General features: G+C 41.3%; 1 protein-coding gene across 2 annotated transcripts; it reads left to right on the forward strand.

Moving 5' to 3' along the window:
• The first annotated feature begins 128 nt into the window (after nucleotides 1-128).
• SF3B6 (splicing factor 3b subunit 6) lies at nucleotides 129-9931 on the forward strand. 2 transcript variants are annotated; one of them, XM_047069354.1, is made up of 4 exons: nucleotides 129-305; nucleotides 3227-3345; nucleotides 9355-9493; nucleotides 9663-9931. In XM_047069354.1, the coding sequence occupies exons 1-4, from the start codon at nucleotides 276-278 to the stop codon at nucleotides 9750-9752; spliced, it is 378 nt and encodes a 125-aa protein (XP_046925310.1). In that variant the 5' UTR covers nucleotides 129-275; the 3' UTR covers nucleotides 9753-9931. The 2 variants fall into 2 exon arrangements, with proteins under 2 accessions (XP_046925310.1, XP_046925311.1); XM_047069355.1 differs by lacking the exons at nucleotides 129-305; nucleotides 3227-3345 and adding an exon at nucleotides 3923-4011.
• Nucleotides 9932-13540: the final 3609 nt, after the last annotated feature.

Consider the following 13540-nt stretch of genomic DNA (forward strand, 5'->3'; position numbering starts at 1 on the left):
TGCACAGCTCAGCCCCGTCTTGAATCCTCACCTTTCAACTATCCGCCCCGCCTCTTTGTCATCTCAGGCTCGTTTTGCCCCAGAGTCTTTTCGAAAGGGGATATTACGTAAGCACGTCTCGGCGTGAGACGGCGATATTCCGGCGTGTTTTAGAGCTTCCGGTGGTGGATGTTGATGTCCTGTGTTTGACGCGGTGTTGGGGTCTTGCAGAGCAGCTCCGGGGGTGTCCGGAGGAATTCCAGTGTCTGCAGCGGTAACCTTATCAGCCCGCCAAGATGGCGATGCAAGCGGCCAAGAGGGCGAACGTGAGTATCGGGGCCTTCTGCCAAAGAGGGGGAGGACTTCGCTGTTGGACTTTCTCAACGGTGTGGCGCTGTGTATCTTGCCCTTCCTCGGTCCCCGGGCCAGGGTAGCCCACAATTTGCTATCTTATCACTGGGGGTTCCATCTTAGCCCCATCCTTACGGATATGCTCCCTGAGCCACGTTTCCGCGTCCACTCCTTTTGAGAGTTCTCTCGGTCTTTTATTCGGGTGTCAGCGATAGTGTTAATCCTACAGCCTTTGTTGCTTGATCTGCACCTGCGAACTGACGACAGGATCTTCACCCAAAAGCCAAAAGCGCAGACGAGTCTCCAGTAAATAACCTAATAGCTCACAGGCAACCAGAGCCTGGGATTCTCCTCAAGTCATGGAGCTTTGTGGATCCTTGATTAACGTTTTAACTCAGTGTTTTTGAGCACCGACTATATACCAAAACTGCGATAAGAAACAACTGAGAAGTTATATTTATTGAATACCTACTTTGTGCCTGACATAGTTTACACATTGTGGATACAACAGTGAATAAAAGCGTTCTTCTGTTTACATTCTGTTAAAGAGTGGGGTGTTATATGGGAACCTAAGAAAAATAGTCCCAGGGAGATGGTAGGTCAGCCATAAGGCTGAGAGATATAGTGTAATGAACACATAATTAGATATGGTGAGATGCAGAAGTTTGGTAACCTTGATGATCATCTTAGCGGATGAAAAGTTGGTTGCAGTGGGATGAAAAGAGGATGAAAGTTAAGAAAATGGAGACAGCTGTTTCCACAAGTTTTCATGTCAATAGGAAGCAGAGAGATTGGATGATGGTTGATATCTTCTCTCTTTCAAGATGTGTGATACGAGGTGTATTTGCATGCCAGAGAGAATGATTCAGTAGTGTGGGAGAAACTGATGATGTGGGAGAAAGATGAAGTAAGTTCAGGAGTTAAGGTTTTGAATAGATGAAGGTTGGCATAATAATGAGAGGGAGAGGGGTGGATATGGATGAATTTAGATTGATGGGTTTAGTGATATGACTATAAGGTACTTACCATTTAGTCATATATTTTTTCAATAAGGAAGAGCCAAGATCATCTCCTGAGATGGGCAGGGAAGAGGTTACCGCCCAACTCAGTTGTTAGAAGGAGTGGTGGTGGTAAGTCTTGAGGAGAAAAGAGTAAGTGTGATACAGTGTCTTAGTGAGAAAGCAGATGTACTAGAGACGTGTATTATAATTGGCAGTGCTGATTGTCTATTTGAAGGCAGTCTTGAATTTTAAATCTAAAACTTTATTATACTTATTTGTTGACCATTTGTCACTACTACTAGTTTGAGGGCAAGGAAGAAGTATCTTCTTTTTCTTTTTTTTTTTTAAGTTTATTTATTTATTTATTTATTTATTTAGAGAGAGAAGGGAACCAGCACGGGAGGGGCAGAGAGAGGAGACAGGATCCAAAGCAGCCTCTGTGCTGACAGCAGAGAGCCTGATGTGGGGTTTGAACTCATGAACCTTGAGATCATGACCTGAGCCAAAGTCCACTGCTTAACCAATTGAGCCATCCAGTGCCCCTCCTCTTTTTCCTTTTATACAGCACTTAGTTTAATGTCTGAAATAGTTGCCACCTTAATAGTTTTGAGCAAATTAATATCCAATGTGTAGTTGAATATGTTAATAACACAGGAGTGAACCCTGGATGGGAGATGTGGAAACCATGTGTTGTCGTTAAGAGACCAAAGAGAATGTGGACTTAAGGACAGTATACAAAGGTAAAGAAAAGTCTGGGGGCGCCCGGGTGGCTGAGTCGGTTAAGTGTTCGACTTGATTTCATTTCAGGTCGTGACCTCGTGGTTCAGGGGCTCTATGCTGATAGTGCGGAGCCTGCTTGCAATTCTCTCTCCCTCTCTCTCTGCCACCCCCCCCATAAATAAATAAATAAACTTAAAACAAAAGTCTAAAAGTAAAATTCTGTTGAAGAGCATATGTTAATGACAAGAATGAGAAGAACTAGCCAGACAGGGGGAAGCCAAGGAAATAGTGTCATTGTTGTCAAGAAAGTAATAGTCAACAGTGTCAGAAGCCCCAGAGAAGTTAAGTGTGATGAGAATTGAACACTGCAGTGAAGAGGTCTTAGTGAATAAGAGCATTTCGTCATAGTGCTGGGGTGGAAGCTAGGTTGTGGTACGTTGATGTGTATCAGTGAAGGAAAGAATATGAAGTAGTGAGTACAAACTTTATCTTTCCAGATGCTTGACTGAGAGGGGAAAAAAAACAAAATAGGATAATAAGTAGAGAGCTAATAAGTTCAGGGAAGGCAGAAACCTTGTCTTTTTTCCTTCACTGTTTAATCCTAATACCTAGCCTGGTATATACAAAAGGAAGGTGCTCAGTAAATATTGATGAATGAACAACGAGGGATCCAAATAAGTATTTAGTTTTGTGTAACAGTTGGCAGGACATAAGCAGCTGCTCATTGGAGGAATAGAAGAAGGTCATAGTGAAGGGAACACTAAATTCAAGAGGGAGAAGATATCATTAATGTAACAGGTTCTTAAAAAGACCAGATAAGAGTCATCAGTGGGAGTTTTATTGTGTAAGAAACAGGAAGAGTTCCCTTCATTCCCCTATGTGTCTAAGGCATTGTGGACTTTTAAATGAGGTTGGAAATCCGTGTTTAACTGCACTGCCTGAAAGCGTACTCCCTAAAATGAGAGCCCAGTTGATTTTCTGAAAAGCATGCTATTTTCAGAAAATAATTTCAGATTATAATTCTTATTATTTTTTAATAATTCTTATTCTTGACTATTATGTTTTTTTTGTTGTGTTTTCGTTTTACTGTGAGAATTTATAATTATGAGAAGTTTATTTTAGGTGGTAGCACTCCTGCCCCTGATTACAATAATAGTACGTATTTCTCATTTTAGATTCGACTTCCACCTGAAGTAAATCGGATTTTATACATAAGAAATTTGCCGTACAAAATCACAGCTGAAGAAATGTATGATATATTTGGAAAATATGGACCTATTCGTCAAATTCGAGTGTGAGTCTTAACTGAGACTTTTGAAATGTCATTTCAGGAAAATGATTGTATAATCTCAATTATAGCTGACAACAGGGTCTAACCAAGAGCCTAGAGACTAAATAGATTGGAATCTGAGAAATGAGATTTATTTATTTATTTATTTTGTATGGAAAAACATGAGACCCTCCTGATCCAGCTCAGTGAGAGCCAAGGATAGTAGTGAAATTAGAGAAGGCTTGAAGCAGTAATGAATGGTTTCAGGGGAATGGGTGGGAAAAGAAAGAACTAACATAATAGCGTAACTATTATTTGTAAAGTCAGAGACAATACTCTGTTTTTTTATGTCCATTAACTCTAATTTGCTTTGGTGTCTCCTTTACTCAGAATTTCTGAATAAACTAAGTGACAAGTAACTGAAAAAAATGATTTTTTTTTTCAACTACAGCTCTCTTTTTTCTTTTTCAGCTATAGCTTTCTGTTGAAATTTATTTTTTTTTTCTATTGAAGATTTAAAAGAGGGGAGAATAATTGCAACACGAATTCGTGTTTTAATCTAAAAATTGGTGTTCATATCTTCAAATGGTATTTATTGAACATCTACAAAATGCCATTTATTGTAACAGGTGCTTTTATTTCCATGACCAGTACTACAGCCCTGTGTGGAGTTGATACTCTGTTTCACAGGTGAGACTATTTTGAGGCCCATAGAGTACAAGTACCTTTCTAGATTCACACAGCTATTTAGTGATAAAACTTCTGATTCTAAACTGAATATTGACACTACTCAGATTCATAGCCACTGACACTCTACTTACCTAAGAGTCCATTTGGAAGGATTTCTTTATATTTTTTTCCTTAAGTTTATTTCTTTATTTTTTAGTAATCTGTACACTCAACATGATCCTTTTATCAAGAGTCTCATGCTCCCCCCGACTGAGCCAGCCAGGCACCCCTGACTATCTCTTTCTTAATAAATTTTCCTTAATGACCTGAGAGCTTCTTCTTGGCTTTTAACATTCTGAGAGATTTTTTTCTTTCCTTTCTTTTTTTTTTTTTTAAGAACTCTTTGAGATCTTGAGGACTGTCCTTTGAAATGATCACTGTCCCTCCAGAAAGTAAACCAAGTGCTAGCAATACATCATCATTGGTACTCAAGTAGGGATAGAAATGAAGTGTTATAGACTAGCCATTCTCTTTAGGAAGTCTCAGTCCTCTGGATATTTGGTGAAAGCTTTGGACCCTTTCTACAGAAGAATACAAAATTTTGCATATGATTTCAGGGGGTACATGAAACCTAGGTTAAGAAACCCTGTCCTAGACACGTAAGAATGTCATACAGAAGATCCCCTGACTTGGAGGTCAGGAAACAAGATTCTGCTTCAGGCCCTGTGACCCTGGACAAGGTGTCCCACTTTTTGGTTTTCTTACCCTCACATGTAAGGTAATCTAGTGCCTTTCAGTTTTTAACATGGAGGCAGTATGATAAATTTACTGAATCGGTTGTAAGACCTAAGTTCAGATACTAGCTGGACATTTGCTAGTTGCGTATAACTGGGCAAAATATTTAACCCCTCTGAGCTTCAATTACTTATGAAACACAATCTTCCTAACCTGTGTTCTTAAAGGAATTCTAGTAAGGATCAAATTAGATCATTCCTGTGAAAGCACTTTGTCATGGAGTATTTCCTTCTCGTGTGTGTTAGCCACCCCTCTCTATGCTCCCACAGCACCTTCTGTGAACATCTCCTAACAGGTGATTTTGTTGTTGTCTGTGTATTTCCTGGTCTCTCCTGCCAGCCTGTGAGCTCCTCTAGGGCAGGTACCATATATATTCTTTTCATTTTGTGTTGACAGCTGTTGTGCCTGATTCATGTTAAACACCCCAGTTATCTAAGTAAATGAATAATATAGAAAGTGGTTGTACTTGACTTTGAAAGTGTTATAAAATGTATTGATGGTCCACAGTGAGATTGGAGAGAGTTTCAGAGAGCCAAGGTAAAAGGACAGATAATTAAGCAGTGGCACGTGTAGAAGGCTGCACAGTAGCTCAGGGCCTTTGTACTCTGCTCCCTCCATCTGGAATGATTGTCACCTGGCTCATCTCCTGTCTGGCTCCTCATTCTTCAGGTCTCAGCCTCATCGTCACCTTCTCAGAGAGGTTTACCCTGACCACCCTAGCTTTAAGTAATCCCCTGTCCTCCCATTCATCTCCGTCTACTTCCTTAATAAGATTTCTTGTCTGTAATTATTTCTTTATCTTTCTCCCACTTGAATAAAGGTCCTTGAAGGGAGGGATGATGCTTGTCTTTTTCACTATTATATTTCCAGTGCCTGTCATACAGAAAGAACACAGTATATATTTTGTAAATTTGTATTTATTTTTTTGAGAGAGAGCAAGGGGAGGAGGGGCAGAGAGAGAGGGAGACAATCCCAAGCACGCTGCACGCTGTCAGCACAGAGCGTGATGTGGGGCTCAAACTCACGAACAGTGAGATCGTGACCTGAGTTGAAATCAAAGAGTCCAACGCTTAATCAGCTGAGCCATCTAGGCACCCCAAGAACACAATATATATTTGTTGAATAAATTCATAAAAGTTTGGTGTGCAGGAACTTGGGTCTAAATTAATAGATTAAGAAACAGATGTTTTTCTGTTCCCTAGCTGTGTTCATGCTTTATCACATATTTGGCACCTAGCACTAGGGTGACCAACCTTCCCAGTTTGCCCAGGACCATGGTTTCTGGGATGTGGACTTTCAGTACCAAAATCTGGACAGTCTTGGGCAAACTAGGATGATTGATCAGCCTACCTGGTATATAGCAGACACTTGGTGCTTTGAACTTTTTACTGCTTCTCTTCTATTTTTTTGAAAAAATTTTTAATGTTCATTTTTGAGAGAGGGAGAGAGAGCGTGAGCGGGGAAGGGGTGGAGACAGGATCTGAAGAGAGCTCTGTGCTGACAGCAGAGAACCTGATGCTGGGCTTTAACTCGTGAACCTCTAGATCATATCCTCAGCTGAAGCTGGATGCTTAACTGACTGAGCCACCCAGGTGCCCCTGGTGCATTGAACTTTTTAAAGCTCTTTCATACCTTTTACCTTTTTCGATTATTAAAATGTGTAAGGTGTAGGGCAGCTGATACAGCCTGATAACGTTACTTGACACATGAAGCAACCGAAGCTCAAGAGAGGTTGTCACATGATTAGGTTTTCTTATTCCTACTCTAAGATTTACCACCAATCAAGAGAATAATGTTGGCTCAGTGCCTACCCTACAGTAGGTATAAGTATATACTTTTAAAAATCAAAGTTACAATATGGTTAAGATACTAGGTTGTTAATTAGGAGCTGGGACACTTGAGATGAGAATCTTTAAAATGGGGTTAGTGCCCATCCCTATTCTAGTTCCTAAGATGTGAGAGGAAGAGATGCTTTTGTTTTGTTTTGTTTTGTTTTTTAGCTTCCGGGAGAAAGGATGTATGAGAGAATATGTGGGAGAAAGTAGACCTCCACTTTTCAAATGCTCATTAGCACTTGTTGGGTGCATGGTGTGAGAGTAAAATGAAATATAAGGTCTTCTTTGCCCAGTTAGCAAGAACTAAAATATTAAGGTTTTTTTATGTTTTTATTCCAAAGGGAAAATAGACATTTTGGCAAAATCTTTGGAGAAGTGTTTTTTTCTTTGGGTATTCCCCAACTTTCATAGCTAATGCATTGCTTCCCCCCCCCCCCCCAGCTAATGCATTATTAAAAATTAAAAGTGAAAAGTTGGGGCACCTGTCTGGCTCAGTAGGAAGAGCATGTGATTCTGCACGTTGGTTGTAGAGATTACAAATAAACAAACAAACAAATCCGTTTTAAAAAGGTCCAGGGGCACCCTGGTGGCTCAGTTGGTTAAACCTCTGACTCTTGATTTCTGCTCAGGCCTTGATCTCGCGTGAGTTTGTGTGAGTTTGAGCCCCACATCAGACTCTGCGCTGACAGTGCAGAGCCTGCTTAGGATTCTCTCTCTCGTTTCTCTCTCTCTCTCTCTCTCTCTCTCTCTCAAAATAAATAAACTTAAAAAAAAGAAAACTTAAAGAGGTCCAAAAGTTGTTAGACTATCCCCAGAGAGTAAGGACTATTACAAAATCCCTCTGTAGCCTGACAGCCCGTAAGCATTCAGTGACACCGGCACCCTCCCACCGCCCCAGCACCCTGTATCTCTTCCTAACCCTTTTATAGGAAGCATAAACTGTGACTGGGGCCCAAGACTGTAGCCACATCCTAGGTCACATTTAAAGAGGTACCTCCCCTTCCCATGGCCTGCTACCTTTTCTTGACCCTCTGCAGGGACTATGGCAGACGGAGAGGCAGCCCACAGTCTTAAACCTTATTCCACAGTTGGCACTGGGTGGCTAGAACACAGATGGAAGGGTCCATCTTTATCACACTGGGAGCATAAGCTGAGTGGGACCTGTGCCCACTGCCCCCACTGACAAGCACATGGCCATCTGCTGCCTGCAGTTTGTTGCTCTTCACACTTCCCTTCCTCCCCGCCGAAGGAAGCTGGTGAGGTGAAGAGAGGAGGTGGCAAGGAAAACTTACACAAGCAGCAGCTCCGAATCCATGAGCAAGGTCCAGCTTCCACTCCCAGTGACCTTCCAGCATTCTCCTCTGGCAGGCAGATAATCCCAGCCATAAGCACACGCCCTCCCTCTGGTCTCTGCCAAAGCCGAGCCCTTCTCCCGAGCCAGACAGGGCTGTGTAATGCATGAAAGTGCATACATTATTAACGTATGTATGAAAAGCTGGGAGCTGACTACCGCATTTTAGAAAGGCAGTGAGTGAATCTTCTAAGCGGGAGAAACCACGTTAACGTGACATTAGAGAACATCCTTTCCCAGCCATAAAGGATTAATGGCTGTCTGTTTTCCTAGATAGCATAATTTTGCCATCTTGGTAGGGGCTTCCCTCCAACCCCACCCCGCTCTACAGACACAAAATAGGTTTTATTTTTATGGATTTGGTAAACCTTAGTAGAATACTGCTCAGAAACATGGAGACGGGCTTGTCTTGGAGTATTGAAACTAATAGTGCGGTAAAAAATCAAAATCTTTAGAAACAAGGGACTAGTAACGGGGTAATTGTGGTAAATAACTTAAGTTTTCGTTCTGCGTAAATGCACACTAAGAAAAACCTCATTCTAGACTTTGATGACTGACTAATAGGAGCCATCACCCCTAAGTACGGTACTTTTCAGCTTGAGACTGGGAACTGGTTCTTAGTATGGGAAGTAAGAAAGACTGGAACAGTGTACACGGAAGACCGTGACAGTTTCAAGCTGGTTCTTTGGCAGCTGCAGCAGTAGTCCCGACAGAGCAAGTTCAACCTGTAGCTGTTTTACTTCAAAACAAAACAAAAATTACCTCAATTCAAGAAATAGTAGGCTTATCCAACATACCTATCTATAATGTTTATTTCCTCTAATGGTGTTCAGGTTGATCTCAAAATACTTAAAACTTCACTTACTATCCTTAATCTTCTCTGGTTAGTGGTTTAAAAGACAGTTGTTATTCAGCTATCAATGCTCCGGTTAATTTTTTTCCCCACAGTATTTATTAGTTTATTTATAAAGAGAAACTATTCCATAGCCCAGTATTCATGTTTCATAGTTCAGGAACACAGGACAGTGACAAAACTCCATGGAACTCAACCCAAAGAAATTCTTTATATTCTAAAATCACTTTGCAGTCTGCAAGATACCAGTCTTCTTCGTCCCTTTAAAATCTTCCATGGAATCGTAATTTCTGTAGAAATCTCCATATCCTTCTTTCTTGGTTTGGCCATAGCAAACTTAAAGAAAGCCACAACCCCCAGGGAATGCTCTCACATATGAAATCACAGGTGCTTGGCCAGAAGGCCTCATATCTGAGGTTTTGTCAAAGACTGGAAGTCATGGTAGTTATTCTCGACACCAACCTCAGACCTGTTGTCCTTCCTAACTCGGGTAAATGTGTATTTTAATTAAGTCTGATTTCACGCTGCAGGGGGAACACACCTGAAACCAGAGGAACAGCTTATGTGGTCTATGAAGACATCTTTGATGCCAAAAACGCATGTGATCACCTTTCAGGATTCAATGTTTGTAACAGATACCTGGTGGTTTTGTACTATAATGCCAACAGGGTAAGTATTAGTCACTGTCCTCGTCACCCGGGGAGCCCATGTAAGAATTAGGGTACCGTGGGGTGGGCAGGTAGAGTGTACTGTGTGTTCTTTTCTGGCTAGTGCTGTTGGTGAAATTCATTTCACCTACAGGTCAGTAAGTTAACTTTGGTGCTTACCACATTTTCAGGCATTTCAGAAGATGGACACAAAAAAGAAGGAAGAACAGTTGAAGCTTCTCAAGGAGAAATACGGCATCAACACAGATCCACCAAAATAAACGTTTTCTGCATTTTCATTTTGGACTAAAACCCATGAATAACCACCATCACCCTTTTTTGTTTTTAAATTAATACTGAATGTTGTGATTTCTTAATTGAGATTCAAAACAACCTGCTTGAGACTTTGATACCTGTTAGAATATGTTATGTGAATAAACTTGTAGCTTTTTGTAAAACATGTCAGTGTTTTGTCTTGAAATTTCCCCTTTTATTTGATCCCAGAAAAAAGACAAATCCGTAGTTGAACCGTATCAAGAATTGTTTGATGGTAGGTGGTCATAGATACCAAGCTTTTTTTCTTAATGTTTATTTATTTTTGAGACAGAGGGAGAGCACAAGTGGGAGAGGGGCAGAGAGAGAGAGAGAGAGGGAGGGAGGGAGACACAGAATCTGAAGCAGGCTCCAGGCTCTGAGCTGTCAGCCCAGAGCCTGACGTGGGGCTTGAACCCACGAACTGTGAGATCATGACCTGAGCAGAACTCAGATGCTTAACCAACTGAGCCACCCAGGTGCCCCAAGACCAAGCTTCTTTAGAGCAGAGACTTTTCTGTATTCTTAATGCCTCTGGTGTCCAGCCCAGTGCTTAACCATCGTGGGAAGTTTCTACAGCGCTGTCATTTATTGAATGTTAACAACTCAGTGAAGATAGGTATCTCCATTTTGCAGATAAGGAAACCAAAGCTCATTGTGTTGGTTGAATGAATAAAATGCTTACATAAAAAGTTGCTGTAACATCAACCAGTATTAACCACGCCAATACATTTGAATAATACTTGCTTTACAGTTAACACCTTTGTCAATATGGGTACCCTGTCCTTGAAACAGAAGTCAGTTCTATAAATGGCCATTCAGGTGACAGCACATTGTTAGAGATCTGAGGGTGAGCTTCTTGGGTAGTGGTATTGGTTGTTACATGTCTAAGACTGTATTGTGTAGTCTTTCCCTTTGGTTAACAAGTGTCTGTGAATATCTTGGACCTTCCCTCTTAGTGTATCTTTGCCATAAATGGAGTATTTAATGCTTGTTCTTATATGCTCCCACAGCATGGAAATCGTATGGTTTTACATTCACCACAGCTTGGCAGCTTGGAAGATAACTGTAATTTTCTCTTTATAGTTTAGGCATGGCCAAATGGAAAAATGTGGACCGACTGTTTTGGATATAACTATAACCCCAAATCAGTTTGAAGGGTATAAGCGCTGAATCATTTAAATGTACAAAAGTATCTACTTTACTTGTAAATGCATTTAGCTTTAAGAAAATATGCTGTTTTATACTTTGGGTACTGTCTTGCCAAAGCCTACTATTGAAAATGAAGAAATTACCCTTGTTTTTAATTACTGACTAATAATGCCAGTGTTTTTTGAAAGCACTATAAAAGAGGAGAAAGAATTATTTCTAAGAAGGGCAGGAGATCACAAAGGAGCCATAGCTTTAATTTTCTTATGAATGCTTTTATGAATTCCTTATCATTTGTGTAATGCATGGTGCCCCTTTAGGTATTTACTAATGTAAAATAATTTTCTAAAAGGCTTTTTGGTGGGCGCCTGGGTGGCTCAGTTGGTGAAGCATCTGACCAGCTCAGGCCGTGATCTTACAGTTCATGAATTTGAGCCCCATGTTGGACTCTGGAACCCACTTCAGATCAGCTGTCTCCCTCTGTCTCTGCCCCTCCCCATCTTGTGTGCTCTCTCTCTCTCTCTCATAAAAATAAATAACATTAAAGGCTTTTTGGTAAGGGGAAAACAGACTTACAGTGTGCTTGTGTCTACATGGCAGACTGGCTTGCCTCGAGGGCAGTTGTTTTAAGTTAATAACCAGGGGAAATTGCTTCTATTGACAATGATGGCCAGTCCATCATTTGGATTAGTCTATCTGTTAGCTGAATTTCATGACCTAATGGCTAAGAGTTTTAAAAATTCCAGTTATTTGGCAATTTTGTGGCCTGTCCCAGTTAAGTTATAAGAACTTGAATTCTGTAGATAAATATTGAGCACCTACTCTGCCAGGTCTGTGTGTGCTTTGATGCTGAGGATATACTTAAAATCAGTCCACTGCACCAGGCATTGAAGGCTCAGCTTTTCAAACTGCTTTTAAGAGTGCAAGGGGTGGGGCGCCTGGATGGCTCAGGTAAGCGTCGGACTCTTGGTCCCAACTCAGATCGGGATTTTGCGGTTCGTGAGATCGAGCCCAGCGTCAGGCTCTGCGCTGACAGCGTGGAGCCTGCTTGGGATTCTCTCACTTGCTCTCTCTGCCTGTCCCCTGCACATGCACTTTCTCTGTCTCAAAATAAATTTAAAAAAAGCACACGGGATGATTGTGTTCCTGCACGTGTACGTGCGTGCACATATGTGCTAGAGCTGCTTTGTGTTTACCCAGGTTAAATTTTGAGTTTCTGAGAAAGATTTTGTATGAATAAAGTGTTGACAAAGAATTTGAAAATAACTGGTACGACATGGATCTCATCATCACTCCTGCTGAACAACTTTCAGTGGCTTTCACAGGACAATGTCCAAACTCATTAGCATGGTGTCTCATCATTTTCTGCATCATTTAAGAGCGCCAGGAAAGCAAGGCCTGCAAAGCCTAACGTATCCTTTTCAGGTGCTAGCCAGTAGTTACTTGCATTGGTTGGTTTTTGTTCCCTTAGTGGGTGTCTCTCATTACCACCTAGGCTCTGAATACTCTGAGACCTTATACGACTCCATAGTGGATACCTGAAATGGTTCTTGATGCCATTTTTAATTTTATTCTACTGGTGTCACAGCAGAAAACATGAGTATGTCTCAAAGGCTAAGTTCTGAGAAATTATCAGACATTTGTGTCGTCAAGGAAAGTGAGGAACAACAATACTCTAAAGGAAGGAGTACAGCACCCTCTGGCTGGTCTGCTCCTGTAACAGAAGTGAGTCCAGGGACTGGGCGATTAAAAACAAAGAAGCCCCAGGGAACCTGAGTGGTTCAGTTGGTTAAGTGTCTGCCTTTGGGTCAGGTCATGATCTCACAGTTTGTGAGTTCAAGCCCCATGTCGGGCTCTCTGCTGTTGGCACAGAGCCTGCTTCAGATCTTCTGCCTCCCTCTCTCGCTGCGCCTGCCCCACTCTCACACACACACACTCTCTCTCTCTCTCACAAATAAATAAACTTAAAAAAGTAAAGCAGTCCCTTTCTCACTTCATTTTCTCCATAAGTACTGCTAACTTCCCAGCCTCTCCTCAATCTTAATTCTAAGTCCTGACAGAATAACCCTATGGCTAAGAGCTTTCCTCACCTGTGTCAAAAGAAAAATCTCCTAACCACATTGCCCCAGGCTCCTTTGACAAACACACAACCCACCAGCAATAAGTGGGAATTTCCATAAGTTACAGTAAATACAGATGAAAATAAGCAGTATATGTGAAAACAAGTTCAGAATCCTACATTCTACTCCAAAGTAATTCCCCAATAGGAGGGCAAATCTAGATGAAACTAAGCAGTAAATACAAAAACAAGCTCAGAATCACACATTCCTTTCAAAAGTAACTTCCCAGTGTGAGTTAGTGTATGGCTCCAAGACCTAAAACACCCTTCATTTGTTCAGGTGCACAGTGAGTGTTCTTTTCCATCTGGGTCGGGAACTCCTCTAAGTCCAAACAGACAGACGTTGCAAGGTCACGTAAAGTGCTCAAGTCCTATGCTGGACTGCTAGCAGTTTGAACACGATATATTCCTTTAGTTATTCAGAGAAGAATTCTGAGCCCGTGAGGTGAGTGACAAGTTAATACTTACCCTGTAGGGCTTTTTAGAGGG

The sequence above is a fragment of the Lynx rufus genome, unplaced genomic scaffold, assembly GCF_022079265.1.
Source record: "Lynx rufus isolate CCGP_SWC_20201006 ecotype Redwood Valley unplaced genomic scaffold, mLynRuf1.p SCAF_8, whole genome shotgun sequence".
Taxonomy (NCBI): Eukaryota; Metazoa; Chordata; class Mammalia; order Carnivora; family Felidae; genus Lynx; species Lynx rufus.

Excerpts from the sequence above, each read along its gene's own strand:
- SF3B6 (XM_047069354.1), top strand. The coding sequence starts at position 276 with ATGGCGATGCAAGCGGCCAAGAGGGCGAAC. Across the intron at positions 306-3,226 it reads AAGCGGCCAAGAGGGCGAAC|ATTCGACTTCCACCTGAAGT; the intron begins GTGAGTATCGGG and ends TTCTCATTTTAG. Across the intron at positions 9,494-9,662 it reads TGTACTATAATGCCAACAGG|GCATTTCAGAAGATGGACAC; the intron begins GTAAGTATTAGT and ends CCACATTTTCAG.